At 45.3% G+C, this 14,063-nt stretch overlaps 2 protein-coding genes across 4 annotated transcripts in view; one reads left to right on the top strand and one right to left on the bottom strand.

Moving 5' to 3' along the window:
* Positions 1–3,577, top strand: part of XKR8 (XK, Kell blood group complex subunit-related family, member 8) — a 9,404-nt gene extending 5,827 nt beyond the window's left edge. Inside the window, exon 3 of the mRNA XM_006883638.1 lies at positions 2,868–3,577. Within this exon, the coding sequence (XP_006883700.1) occupies positions 2,868–3,577 (710 nt within the window). The remainder of the gene's footprint in view (positions 1–2,867) is intronic.
* An 8,901-nt stretch (positions 3,578–12,478) lies between these two features.
* EYA3 (eyes absent homolog 3 (Drosophila)) overlaps positions 12,479–14,063 on the bottom strand; it is a 96,853-nt gene continuing 95,268 nt past the window's right edge. For 2 of the 3 annotated variants that reach the window (XM_006883446.1, XM_006883448.1), the window contains one exon: positions 12,479–12,631. In XM_006883446.1, coding sequence (XP_006883508.1) covers positions 12,551–12,631 — 81 coding nt within the window. In that variant the 3' untranslated portion in view covers positions 12,479–12,550. The remainder of the gene's footprint in view (positions 12,632–14,063) is intronic. The other variant, XM_006883447.1, reaches the window with a different exon arrangement.

The raw sequence follows: 14,063 nt of genomic DNA, 5'->3' as shown, positions 1-14,063 counted from the left end.
TTAGACACTAAAATCAGCTCTAGGGAACCCATGTGAGCAGGATATGTTTCCTACCGTGGAGGAGTGGCCCAGTGGTAAGAAACTGCTCTGCAATCCCAAAGGCACGATATTTGAATCCATCAGTTGCTCCGAGGGAGAAAGATGGGCAGTGTCCTCCTGTGCAAGCTCTGAAAACCTCCTGGAGGCTCAGCTACAGGTTGGTTCTGATGTGATGGCCTGACCACCACCACCACCACCACTCCTCTTCCCACCCCACCCCCCACCACCAAGTGTGATAAGGCCCAAGGCATAAGTTACAGGACCTTGGACACATCTAGAGTGAGTGGATGGGGTTAGGATGTGTGACTCTCAAGTCAGTAAACTCATTGCTTTTTAGTAGGACTGACTCATTGAGTTTCCAAGGCGCTAAATCCTCATTGAATCCTCACAGAAACCTTATGTGGTTAGTGTTATTGTACCCATTTTATAGGTGAAGTCACAGAGCAAGTGAGGGGTAGAGGCTGAAACTGAACCTGCCTATTTTCCTTGTAATTGCTCCACGAGACATCTGGACTGAGCAGGGTACAGGATACAGGATAAGCTGCCCATCTAGGTTGGATAAAACACCAACCCTGGTACAATTGTAATAGTAACAGCCCTTCTCAAAAAAACCCTCAAACAACCTCTGACTCGCTACCTTTGAGTTGAAATTGACTCCTAGTTGACCCTGTGTTGGGTGTCTGAGGCGGTAAATACCATGATAGGAGATAGCCCATCTTTTTCCTGAGGTGTCACTGGTGGATTTGAACCACCAGCGAGGCACTGCAAATCAGAACGAACTCATAGCTGTTGACTCAAGTTAACTCATAGCCGACCCTCCAGTGGTTTTTAGAAGCTGTAAATCACGTGGGAGAAGATTGCTCATCTTTCTCCAGAGGAGCAGCTTGTGGATCCAAATCATAGGCCTTTAGGTTGGCACCACAACTGCCTCGGCATTAGGCCACCAGAACTCTCCTCCCCAGGGATATTCAAGTTGGGACTTGCAGAGTGAGTAGGTATAGGCCAGGTGAAGTGGGACGAGAACTTGTCAAGGTCATGGATTTCTGTATAGCCTTGCTTAGAGACGTGTGTTAGAAAGGGTGGTAGCCACAGATCTGGTTCCAGACCAGGGAGTGGGCAGGCTTTCCAGTAAAGGTCTGTGAATGGATGCTGTGGGAGGGAGACAGGGAGGAAGCATTCTAGAGACATTCTAGAGTTTAGTCCAGAACAGGGCCAGGAGGTGGGAGAGGATCCCCCCTATTTCCAGATCTTGAACAACTCAAGACCCTGGGCCAGCCTGAATGAGAGGGTGTTGTTTGAACACAGCAGGATATCCTTCCTTCTCTAAATGTCTCTTTTGACAAAGGCTGTTGCCTCACTGTGGAATTTCCTGCCTCTTTCTGAGACCTTGGGTAACTGGACCTGCTCATTCTTAAACCCAAGACTTGGGGTTTTTCTGGGAAAGAAGAGGTTATGAGGCCCTGGAAGATGCTAATGTCAGCAAACAACAATCAAGATGCTCGGGGTGTGGCCGGCCCCTGGGGGTGCCAGTCACTGGGTAACTTTTTACAAGTCATACATCCTCTCAGCCTTGAAAATATCACCATGATATTACCTGAAAAAGAAAGCGTAGCTGTGAAGGAAAGACATATTCGACTTCTAATTTTTTTTTTTTTTAAAAACTTGATTTGTGAACCTGTTTGTTTTTTGGCTGCAGTTTTTTTTAGGCACTGTCGTGTGCTTTAGGGGGTTCTAATGGTGACACTTCATCTCTCACACTTTGGACACGTAGCTAGGCCAGACTGTATTCTTTAGAAAGGGACATCATGCTTGGAAAAGCAGAGGGTCAGTTAAGGAGAGGAAGACCCCCAACAAGATGGACATGGTGACTTCAGCAGTGGGCTCTGGTGTCTTTGAGATGAGGAGGATGGCACAGGAGGGTTCAGGTCGGCTTTTATAGGGCTGCTAGGAGTCCTGTTTGCCTCAGTGGCACCAAACAACAACAGCAACAATCAACTTCAGGGGTTTAGGGACCTCTCTAAAGTACTCAGGAGCAACGGTGTCTCTCTGGAGACTAAGGTGCGCCTGATACAGGCCATGGTCTTTTCGCTTGTTATGCATCAGAGAGTTGGACAATGACTAGGGAGGACAGAAGGAGAGTGGAAGGATGCTTTTGAGCTGTGGTGCTGGAGAAGAGTACTGAATGTACCATGGACTGCCAGGAAAACAAACAGATTCATCTTGGAGAGGATTAAACCAAGCTACTCCTTGGAGGCAAGGATTCTGGGGCTTCGTCTGACATACTTTGGACATGTTGCCAGGAGGGATGGGTCCTTGAAGACGGACATCATGCTTGGGAGGGTGGAGGGACAGCGCAGGAGGGGAAGACCCTCTGTGAGATGGATTGATTCGGTGACTGGGGTAATCGGGATGGGTGTGTCAGAGGCAGTGTGGTTGGCACAGGATAGAGCAGGGTTTAGGGCTGTTGTGCATAGGGTCGCTATGAGTCGCAAACGACTCGACGGCACATAACAACAACAACTGACTAAAATGTTCAAAAGGTTGACTATCCATTGGCACCAGCACCACAAAAGAAAGATCTAGTGATTTTACTTTTATAAGATTGGGAAAAATCCTCTACCACCAAGTTGATTGTGATTCATAGTAACCCCATGGGACATTGTAGAGCTGCCCCATTGTGTATCTGAAGCTATTAATTTTTATGGAAGCAGACTGTCACTTGATTCTTCATCTTTAAGCTACTTCAGGATTGTCAGGGCTCCCAGCCGTCCTGTGATGTTCAGGGACTGACTGGCCCCCAGTTCACCTCTTCCTCTTAATCTTTGTAGGGGTCGGCATCTGCATGTCATTCCTGGCCATCTCGTGGGCGCTGCTTGACTACCACCGGGCCCTGCGCACCTGCCTGGCCTCGAAGCCCCTCCCGGGGCTGGGCTCCTCCGTGATCTACTTCTTGTGGAACCTGCTGCTGCTGTGGCCCCGTGTCCTGGCCGTGGCCCTGTTCTCAGCCCTCTTCCCCCGCTACGTGGCCCTGCACTTCCTGGGCCTGTGGCTGGTGCTGCTGCTCTGGGTCTGGCTCCAGGGCACAGACTTCATGCCAGGCCCCTGCTCTGAGTGGCTGTACCGGGCAACGGTGGCCACCATCCTCTATTTCTCCTGGTTCAACGTGGCGGAAGGCCGCACCAGAGGCCGGGCCACCATCCACTTGGTGTTCCTCCTGAGTGACAGCTGTCTGCTGGTGGCTGCCTGGGCGATGCACAGCACCTGGCTGCCCAGCAGGATCCTGTTGCAGAGGTTGCTGTTTGTGGGTGCCGGCAGCTTCCTCTTGGGTCTGGTTCTGCGGCTTGTCTACTACCACTGGTTGCACCCTAGCTGCCACTGGAAGCCTGACCAGGTGGACGGGGTCCGGGCCCTCCTTTCACTTGAGTGGCATCAGCTGCCTCAGAACAGGCGCATGACCAAGATGGCTAAGAACTTTTTCCCAAAGGCTAAGGATGAAACTACTTCCTTAAGGAAAGACGAGGTGAATGGTGTCCTTTGAGATAGGGTTCAGCTCTGCTAGGGAGCAGATGGAGTTGGTGGAGATAAGCTAACTAGGGTGCCGTGGGTCTACTTGATCTGTACCAGGCCTGATGACTGGAGTTGGCTAAGACAGAAACCTGCCTTCAGGGAGTTCACAGCGTGAGCCTGAAGGGCTGGGTCCTGGACGTCAGTAAGCACCAGTAGGACCAGTTATCTGCAAGACACTTTAGGAGGAAAGAGAATCCTTTTTTGTCTCCCTCACTAACCAGTGTAACAGGTGGCCCCAGAGCGTCCCATCCCTGGCCACCTCTAAAATGACTGGTAGAAGTGGTACTGTGCCCTTAGGTTCTCCTCTAGAGGATTAGAGGCCTCCAGGAGCTGCAGGGCATCCTTTCCATACTTTTCTCCCCTGTCCCCACCCCATTTTTTCACTGCATTCAACAAGTGTTTGTCGAGGACATCTTCCTAGACTGGAAAGTTATTCTAGCTTTGGGATCTGGAACCAGACCAGCAGCCACCCTGGCTTCATCCCTCATCCTCTCTACTTCTGGGTAGGACCTCAGATGCTAGAGGTCTGGGCCATGGATGCCAACACAGGCTGGTCCCTGTCAGCCTCTCTGAGGACTGTAGTGGCTCACTCAGCCTCTGCCTGCCGCTGTTTGCGAGGTTCCGGGGTCTTTCCACCAAATGCCTCATGCACCTGTGGTCTGGGCTGTGGCTCAGCCTCACAAGTGTTTTCTTTAGTCAGTGTACCTCCTACCTCAGCGTCCATGTGCAAGAAAGAATGTCTGTGCCTACTTGTCTCTGCACATGCAGGGACATACGTGCCTTGTTTTTGTTGATCAGTATTATTATTATTAAAATCTTACAAAATCCAACCTAGTCTGTCATGAAACTAAATCTACTTAAGAGTTCAGAGCTTCCAGAGACGTTTCTGGAGATGTCCTAAATTTCATAAGGGAAGAAATTGTCTCCTTAAAACTGGTGCCTAGGATCAGAGAAGGGCATTTCTGGCTGCGGAGGAATTTCCAGACTTTGTTTCAGGAGCCAGTGAGCCTGTGTGAGGAATTTCCAGACTTTGTTTCAGGAGCCAGTGAGCCTGTGTAGGATTTCTGGATTCATGTTATGAGCCGACACCAGCACCTGTTCTCACCCACCAGCTCTGCTGCTGGAACTGGCAGAAGCAGCCACGGACTCCACTCGGTCTAGGGAGTGACAGCACCTGTGTGAAAAAAAGCCATTTTTGCTGGAAGTTCAGGAAGGGTTCTTTGATGAGTTATGGCTTATGGATGTGGGCAGTCGTGCTATGGAAGTGGGATTTTCTACTCTTAGGAGGCCTATTTTTAGAGAAGCAACGAACAGGAAAAGAATCCTGAAAAGAATCCTTGAGATGGGAGAAAATGTCCCAGTCTCCACTGTGATGGGAATGAATAGTCTCGGCACTGAAATAATTCTTTAGACAAAAAAACCCACCCCAACACCACCCAGAAAGAAAATATTTATTGTATCAGAGAGTGTTCAATGAAAGGCGTATCGGGAGAATGTATTATGAGCAAAAGTGAAATTTCATCTAGAATGGCCAAGCCGGTGGTAACTGGTAAGGCCCTAAAGAGAGGGCCCTGTATGTGCATTTCTCTTCAGAGGCCAGTGGGCAGTGACTCGGGGGTGTGACAAGATAAATGTGATGAGAAGAAACTTGGTGGGAGAGTCCTGCATGCACGGGTGTACTGTGCTATCGTGATGGGGGTGCAGATCTGTTCTTGTGGGAGGGCAGTCACTCCCCTGGGATGGAGGATGGGGTTGGGGCAGCTGTATGGTTTGGGGACAGAGAGGAGAGCCTCCAAGGGGACAAGGATGGAGCTTGTTACATACATGTGCCAAGTGGAAAGATAGGTATCATCCAGTAATTTCTAGACTTTGGAATTTTGGAAGTAATAAATTGACCAACATAGTTACTGATTGAACAACAAAAGGGCAGTAAAATCCACCACCGACTTCTGTGTCTGCCACCGCATAAATGAAAGGGTCTAACAATCAGTGACTGTGGCAATGGTGTCAAGTGTGTCAGAGATGGGGAGGATGGCCCAGGACAGGGCAAGGGTCAGAGCTGTTGTTCATAGGTTGAACTGTGAGTTGAACAGCTATGAGTAGTTGACTTGACAGCACATAGCACCATGAACCTCATAATGAAGGACCACCTTTAAAATGGAATATATTTAAGATACACATATATACACATACTCAAGCTGAAACCATTATAATTTTCCTCAGGGAAAATTACCCTATTTTTCATAGGGAACACTGAAGGCTGAGACCTAGGCCCAACCTATCCTGATCCCTGGAGTGGGTGCACAACCTAGCCTTGGGCTCAGCCTAATAGTTTCACCAAAAACAACTATTTCGTCCTGGCACACATGGAAATATCTAGGTTCATGGGAGGTACCACATATCCAAAGAGAAGACAAAGCTTTAGGCAAATCCCTGGTTTTTCTTCTGTTAAGTGTGGAGGGTGGGGAGGAAAGAATTTGAAATAAGATCTCATTCTGTAGGTGAAACTGTCAAATGCTGGTAATATGAATGCAGTTAAAACACATTCTATAGGTTTTGGGGAGCTTTGGTGACCTAGTGGCAAGAAGCTGCACTGCATTCCCAGAGGTACGTGGTTCGAACCCACCATATGCTCTGCTGGAGGAGGGGCAAATCTCCTGTACCAGTCTGATCTGATTTGATGGTTGTTGTTGTTATGTGCCGTCAAGTTGTTTGCGACTCATAGCGACCCTATGCACAGCAGTCCTAAACCCTGCTCTATCCTGCGCCAACCACACTGCCTCTGACACACCCATCCCGATTACACCAGTCACCGAATCAATCCATGTCAGAGAGGGTCTTCCCCTCCTGTGCTGTCCCTTCACCCTCCCAAGCATGATGTCCCTCTCCAAGGACCCGTCCCTCCTGGCAACATGTCCAAAGTATGTCAGACGAAGCCCCAGAATCCTTGCCTCCAAGGAGTAACTTGGTTTAATCCTCTCCAAGATGAATCTGTTTGTTTTCCTGGCAGTCCATGGTACATTCAGTACCCTTCTCCAGCACCACAGCTCAAAAGCATCCACTCTCCTTCTGTCCTCCCTAGTCATTGTCCAACTCTCTGATGCATAACAAGCGAAAAGACCATGGCCTGTATCAGGCGCACCTTAGTCTCCAGAGAGACACCATTGCTCCTGAGTACTTTAGAGAGCTCCCTAACAGCAGACTTTCCCATCGCGATACGCTTTTTGATTTCCTGACTGCTGATGCCAAGAGTGTTGACTGTCGAGCCGAGCAAACTGAAGCTGTGAACACTCTCCATCTCTTCGCCATCCATCCTGATGCTGCCAATTGGTCCAGTGGTGAGAATCTTTGTCTTCTTGACATTAAGCCTTAGTCCATACTGAAGGCTGCAGTCCTTGACCCTTCACAGCAAGTGCATGAGGTCCTCCTCAGTTTCAGCAAGCATAGAAAACCCCCAAAACATTCTATAAATTTAAATGTAAGTGTGGAATTTAGCAGTCTTTATAAGGATTTTAAAAAGATGAGAATGAGTACAGTATTTAAATTAAAAAGTTCCATGTTAAGATTTCCATAAAGATTTTTTTTTTAAATTCTTGTTAAGAAACTTGTTTTGGAAGAACAAAACACCTCTGGAATTGCTCATGTTTTCCTGAGTGCTTTTTGAGATGTGTACATGCCAGACTTCTCATAGGGGAAACTGAGATCTTTACTTCTGGGGCTGAAAAGCAACTGATACATCTAATATATGTACTTATAACCAAGTAAGGATATAGCAGGTAGGACTGTGTGGTTCAAATACATGTGTTCTGGTGAGAGATTTAATGATGAGTGTATTTGGCAACCCCTTTCTGAAATTAATTTAGGAGGAAAATAGCCTGACATATATGGTAGTTGGAAACTATAACCCTGTTATAATCCTTTTTACTAGAATAAAGGCAAAGGATTTTTGACAAACAACTCTTTCCAAGAGACTGTCGGACACAAATTTGAAGAAATAAAATGAGAAGACGTAGCTGATATAGGCTCGCTTTGGCAGCACATATAGTATAACTGGAACGATACAGAGGTTAGCATGGCCCCTGCGCAAAGATGACACGCAAATTCTTGAAACGGTCCATATTAAAAAAAAACCAAACCAAAAAAAAAAAAAAAACGTTGAGGGAGTTCTGGTGGCCTAGTGGCAAAGAGCTGCACTGCAATCCCAGAGATATGTGGTTCAGATCCACCAGATGCACTGCTGGAAAAGGCGGGACAATCTCCTCCTGGTACCAGTCAGATCCGATTTGATGGTACACACACACACAAAAGAAAAAAAAGTTGATATGGCAAAATCAAGCGAGATTTGTTGGTCAGTTTTTATTGCTTTTAAGTTCAGCACAATTGTTGTCTTCTATAATTAAATTTCAGTATATCTGACAGCAAAAAAAAAATCTATTCTAAGTGCTTGAAAGTAATGTATTTTAGCAACAAGAAATAAAACTAATGCACACCCATGTTTATTGCAGCTTTGTTTACAATAAAAGAGTTGGAAGCAGCCTAAGGGCCCATCAACAAATGAATGGATAGAGAAGCTGTGGTATATTCACACAATGGAATACTACGCAGCATTGAAAAATAAGGAACTAATGCAGTATTATTCAAAGTGGGTGACCCTGGAGGACATTATGCTGAGTGAAATATCTCAGTCACAAAGGGACAAATACTGCATGGTGCCACTGTTGTAGAATGGGTCTGACATCAGGGTGGGGGTATGAGAAAAAACTGGATAAATTATGTATATTGTATTGAAACAGATGAGGGAAAGAACAGATTAGAAGTGATATATGATTATTATGGTTAGCACAGGAATCCAGAATGAAGGTTGCATAGAGAAGTGTACTCGGGGTGGAGGGTGGGGGGAAGGGACGTAGGAATTGTATACTAAGGAAGGAATTTTTTTTCTTTTTTTTCTCCGGAGGGGGAAGCGAGCTGGTGGGGAGGGGTGGGGAGAAAATTGCGGCAATGAATGAATGGAAATCCAAAAGCTTTGTAAAAAAAAAAAAAAAGAAATAAAACTCTTGCACGTTATTTAAAAATTCCCCCATTATTTCCCCATATGAACTTATGATTAGGTGTTTTGGTCCATTTGACCTTCTTTGTGTCCTGAATGTTTATGAAGCCCTACATAAGGCTTATTAAAATGTCCTGAGGACTTGCTTGAGAAGCTTAAACAGTGCAGCCTTCAATATGGATTGCATCTCAGTGTTGAGCAAACAAAAATCCTTGCCACTGGATGGATGAACAGCATTATGATGGACGGAGAAAGGACAGATTGTCAACAACTCACTTCATCTTACTTTGATGCACAATCACTTCACTTGGCAGGAGATCAGGAGACATATTTACTGGGAAAGTCTATAGTCAAGAACCTTTGCAAAAATTATTGGAGTAATAATGTCAGTTTGTTTGAGGACTAAGGTGTGTCTGATTCAAGCCATGGTCTTTAGTCACTTGCTAGGCATCTGAGAGCCAGTGAATAAGGATAGAATTTAAGATTCAGCTGGGCAACTGGACTGATCCTACTCAGAAAAGACACAGGAGCAAACTGTATAGAAAATAAAAACTTTATTTTTCAAGTTTATAAGATAGTTCCCATTACATATAACATTATGGTCAAGGACTCTACAGCCACGAATGCCCGCAGTCACATAAATATATCCAATCCAAACAATGCCTTTTCCTGCTAAAAGAGGCATCTTAAATCCAGAGGGAGAGTCACGTTTTGAGTAGAAGTCGCCCTTAATGGGATGGCTCCTGTCAGTGCATTAGGAACTAGCCTAGGAGCCTTGCCTGCTGTGACTGACTATTCAACTCAGGAGGGGAGAAACAAGTCTGCTGATTGAGTTGAGCAGAACTACACCATCTCTTGTGGTTTAAGATTGTTTAGAATCTCTAAATTTGTACTTGGCTTCTATAAGTATCTGGGAAGTTACCTCTAGATGAAAGAAAACCATCTTAATGGTAAGTAACAGAAGCCTGCCTAAGTGGGGCCCTAGCTGCCCCCCTCTGGAGGAGAGAATGAGACCATTGCTCTCCCTCCAGGGAAGAGAGACAATGTGGGGTGGCCCCAGTTCCTATTCCCCATGGATCAGTGGCACCAACTCCCATTTAAAGTAGTAAGCGTCTAGAAGCTTCATATGCTGCAGCTGGATTTTGTCAATCAGATTCTACTTAGCGCTTTAAAGCAGAGTTTGTGTAGACTGTGAACAAGTTGTGCCAAGTCTCCTAGACACTAGCTTTGCCCCCCACTTGCAGAGAAGGCGGAACACCCTAAACCAAACAAAAGCCCATAACGGCATGTAAATCTGGAGCAGGTGCCTGTTCTCCTGGACACCACCAGCTGCCCCAGGGGCACTGGACAGGGTGGTGCTAAGGCACAGTTTTACATTCAAGTCAAGCCATAACCCAGGACCCACAGGGCACCCCAGATCCTCTATGACAGAGTCCTCACAACAAAATGTACAAACCCATCTCATAGACCCTACCGTACCCCGTTGCGGGATGGACTCATCATTTGGCTAATTTCATTGAGTCATTTTATAATACAAACAGCTTCTCCTTTGCTAAAAGGGTCCACAGTAGTTTTAGGCCTTTAGATTCCAGAAGCTCTTGATGCTACGCAATTATTTTCCTTTGCAGATTTTTGTGATGGGGAAGGAAGGAGGAGAAGACAGGGGAAGAGGAGCACTGTGTTCCCTAGACAGTTTTAAAGTCAGAGGAGCCAGGAAGCCCCTGGCTGCAGTCTGTCCTCTAATGAGGATGGCAGCTGCCATGAAAAGAAACCACCACACAAGGACAGAGACTGTTCTGTTCAGAGAGCCGCCTCACCTCACTGTGTCTGGCCGAGGGTTAAGTTTTCAGGGCCAAATTCAAGACCCTTTTGGAAAGAGCCAAGTTTGACAAGAGGGAAAGGGCAATGAAAATGGAGTTTAAGTCCCATTCCAGGAATCATGAGCTCCCCTCAACAGCAGTGGGAAAGAAGTATGAAGTGTGTGGACCTCATCATGATGGGCACGGCCCACACATCTAGAGTGACTTATATCCAGGGCAATAAATCAACAGCTATATTGTCAGGAGAAGGACAGAAATAAAAATCTATCTTAGAGTTCAAGCAATGCAGATCAACTTCTGAGCCACCATGCCAAATACAGACCAGGGAAGGACTGGCTCGGACTACGTCTTGTTCCCCACACTCACATGGAAACACGGTGAGAGGAAGGGAAGAGGGCACTGACTACAGTGCCTCCATAAACCTCTCCCTAAAACCATACGCTATGAGGTGTTTTCTGTCACCTCTGAAGGAATGTGCCCACCAGTCTTTTCACTGCTGCCTGGGTGTCTTGACTTTGGAAGGAGTCTGATCCCTGTGCTGCAGCAGCTCCAGAAATGAATACACAGGAGCCTGGGGAGAGTTTTAGCTGAGCCGGTCAAAGATGCCACCTAATGAGAACACAGACTCTCTGAGGTGCTCATATAGTCACCTCTCTCTCTAGGGAAGAGAGAAGCTTCGAAGAGGCTCAAGTTTCATGACTCTTAGGAAGTGTATTCTGCCTGAATAAACAGCCAGGATGGGATGAAGTATCTAAAACTATGGCTGGGCTGGAGGCTGGGCCTAGTGCCTGGGTTCCCATCATCCTTCCTCCTGTAGAATGGGCTCCAATACTCTCTTTTAAAATCAAGGAAAGTCTGTCTTTATTCTCATTTTAGAATGAGATTTGTGAGATGGGTATGGTATTCCACAGGAAATTGAGTTTGATCATAAGAATCTGCTCTTCAGTTTCAGGCAGTGATTTCAGTAAAACATACCTGAATACCTTTATGAAACATAAGTGTTTTGAAGGAAGTAAAACATACTGGTAATTTTGGCCAAAATGCAATGAGCCTGGGCATAAGCTTGACTTCGAGTTCACTGCACAGGGGCTGACTCGGGTTCATGGCGGTAGACCTGAGGTGCAGAGCCTAAGAATGGGGCAAGAACTGAGCATCTGTCTGGGAAGGGGTCCTTTCTATAGGATGTTTCAAAAACCAAGAGATTTTCTTCCTACATTGAATGCCTAAGGAATCTTAACTCCTCCTCTCCAGTTTGGAGCCCAAGCCTGCCGGACGTAATGTTTATAAGAGCCAAACTGAAGGTTTAGAATTTAATGTTTAAGAGAAGTTTCTAGGGATAAAGGGGAAAAGAGACTGAAGGGGGACCTAAAACCCTGAGGGTGAGAAATGCCAAAATCTAATCCGAGTCCAGTGCCCTACAGTTGAGCAAACCAGGAGATAGAAGAACAGGGAGTCATCCTCGAGCAGACCCTGGGAGCAGCAAAAGAGATGCTACTGTCACAGAGGTATTTTAGACATTTCAGTTACTATTCTCCAAGGAAATCTTACACCTTTCTGGCCAGACCAAAAAAAAAAAAAGCAGGAAGAGGGGAAGGGAAGGAAGGAACTAGGCCTTTACTTATAAAAATAACATATACATTCACTGGGAATAATTTCTACAGCTAAGGAGAGTATAAAGACTGCAAGAGATGTTATAATAAAAATTTGCTGCATTTATGCTATCACCACAAATTAAAAAGTAGTTCTCAATCTGGTCAACCAACTTAGAATGGAAATCTGCCCCAAGAATTTCCTCTTCGTTTTCTTCATTTGTTGAAATAAAACAAAAACTAGAAGAAGAGCTTTAGAGCTGTGGTGAGTCTACCCGAGGGCCTCCTGTTTCGGTAGGACGACAACATGGTGCTGCAGGCAATCTTAGAACAAGCAGCTTCATCCCTTGCAGTGGCTGCTTCTGACTGTGTTCTCGCCAGCGTTCCATGGAGAGAGAACGAGTGTGTGATCCCAGTTGGTTCTAGTTTCTAGCTCCCTTCTGAAGTGAAAAGGGGCTCATGAGGAAATCTCTTCGTTCCAGTTCTTAGAGGAAATCCAGCTCCAGAGCCTGGTGGAGGGACACGAGATCCCCATGGTTTGTGATCCTCCAGAAAGGCATGTTGTGCTGGAAGAGAGATAGTGAGTTACCTCCATTTCTTTTGGAGACTTACAGAGACCTCCCCCAAGTTACTTGGTAAGTTTCTCTATTCTTGCCCACCCCTCATCAGGCTGCCCTTAAACAAATAAATTATATGTATATAGACTTTTTTGAGAGAAATAGCTGTCTGAGCTACTATACAATATCTTCAGGATCAACATGGCTTGAGATAAATTTCAGAGCTACAAGGCATGTTGTTCATGATAAACATAAATATATACCATTTTGGATTTTGATATATATAGAAACTATATTCTATGAAACTAAAGGAATTTGGCTTTATTGATCATCTTGATCAAAGTGGTTCCAAGTTTCTAATACTACTGAGGTCCTAAAACAAAGTTCTTTTGGCACGTAGCTCACTGATTTGTTTTCAAGGCAGCTGACCACATACTTGTTATGTCTCGCTGAGGAATGCCAGACTAGTACCAGTATGGGAGAAATCTTAGTTCAATGTCAATCTCTAATATCTTGGATCATCGTGCAGTAGAAAAGGCTGCCTAGGAAGCAGTGTTCTTGGCAAGGACTAGGAAGGCTTCTGTCAGGGAAACTGCAGGGCAGTTTAACCAGTTCTAAGGCAATTTCTAATGAGTATATTCTATGATACATGTTTATGCACATGGGCCTGGAGACACAAACTCTGCCAATGACATGAGTTGGTTCTTTCTCTCCCCTTATTCTAAGAAGTACTGATGCTTTTATTCATCAGTGTCTTAGTCAGAAAGGACAATAAATGTTTCTAAGAGGCACTTTAGAATCAAAGCTCCAGGAATAACATGTTAAAAATAAAAATAAAGGAAAACAGCAAAGGTTCTTGGCTTGCTACATTAAATGTCAAATGAAAATACTGATCACTAATCTCATAGCTCATTAACAGTTAAAAGTTTCGTCTTTGTTAACTCGATGAAATAAATCAGCACAATGGAGTTGAGCTGACCACCTTCACATATAACAAATGGTTAGTTACCAAAAAAAACATTGCAGTTGGGAAGGACTCACTTAACAAGAGGTGAAATTAAAATAGGGTATTGTCTGAAATCACACAGCTAATAAAGTAGCTGACGTGATGTGACCTCACAGGATTTGCAATTCCACAGTCTAGACTCATTCATCTACTGTTTCCTGTATCATTAAAGGATGGTTTAGAGTTTTAGGGATAAGGTTAACTTAACTTAGGTTAACTTAAATCAGAACATTTTTTTCAAGGGTTCAGCTGCAAGGACTTTCTTTACAGAAACAATTCCCAGTTGATTTTGTTGCTTTGAGACTCTAAAGTTTGGTAAAGTCAGAATTTGCCTTTTTGACAATGCTTTTTGTAGGCTACTCTTGAGAAGGCACAGCTCTCCAGGATGCAGGTGAAAGACAGGGATCACATCAGGTTTAATGATGGAGACCCTGA

The sequence above is a fragment of the Elephantulus edwardii genome, unplaced genomic scaffold (genome assembly GCF_000299155.1).
Source record: "Elephantulus edwardii isolate Elephantulus edwardi_28Jun2011 unplaced genomic scaffold, EleEdw1.0 scaffold00028, whole genome shotgun sequence".
NCBI lineage: Eukaryota > Metazoa > Chordata > Mammalia > Macroscelidea > Macroscelididae > Elephantulus > Elephantulus edwardii.
Note: the sequence above shows the minus strand (reverse complement) of the source record. Positions and strands in the feature narration are given on the sequence as shown.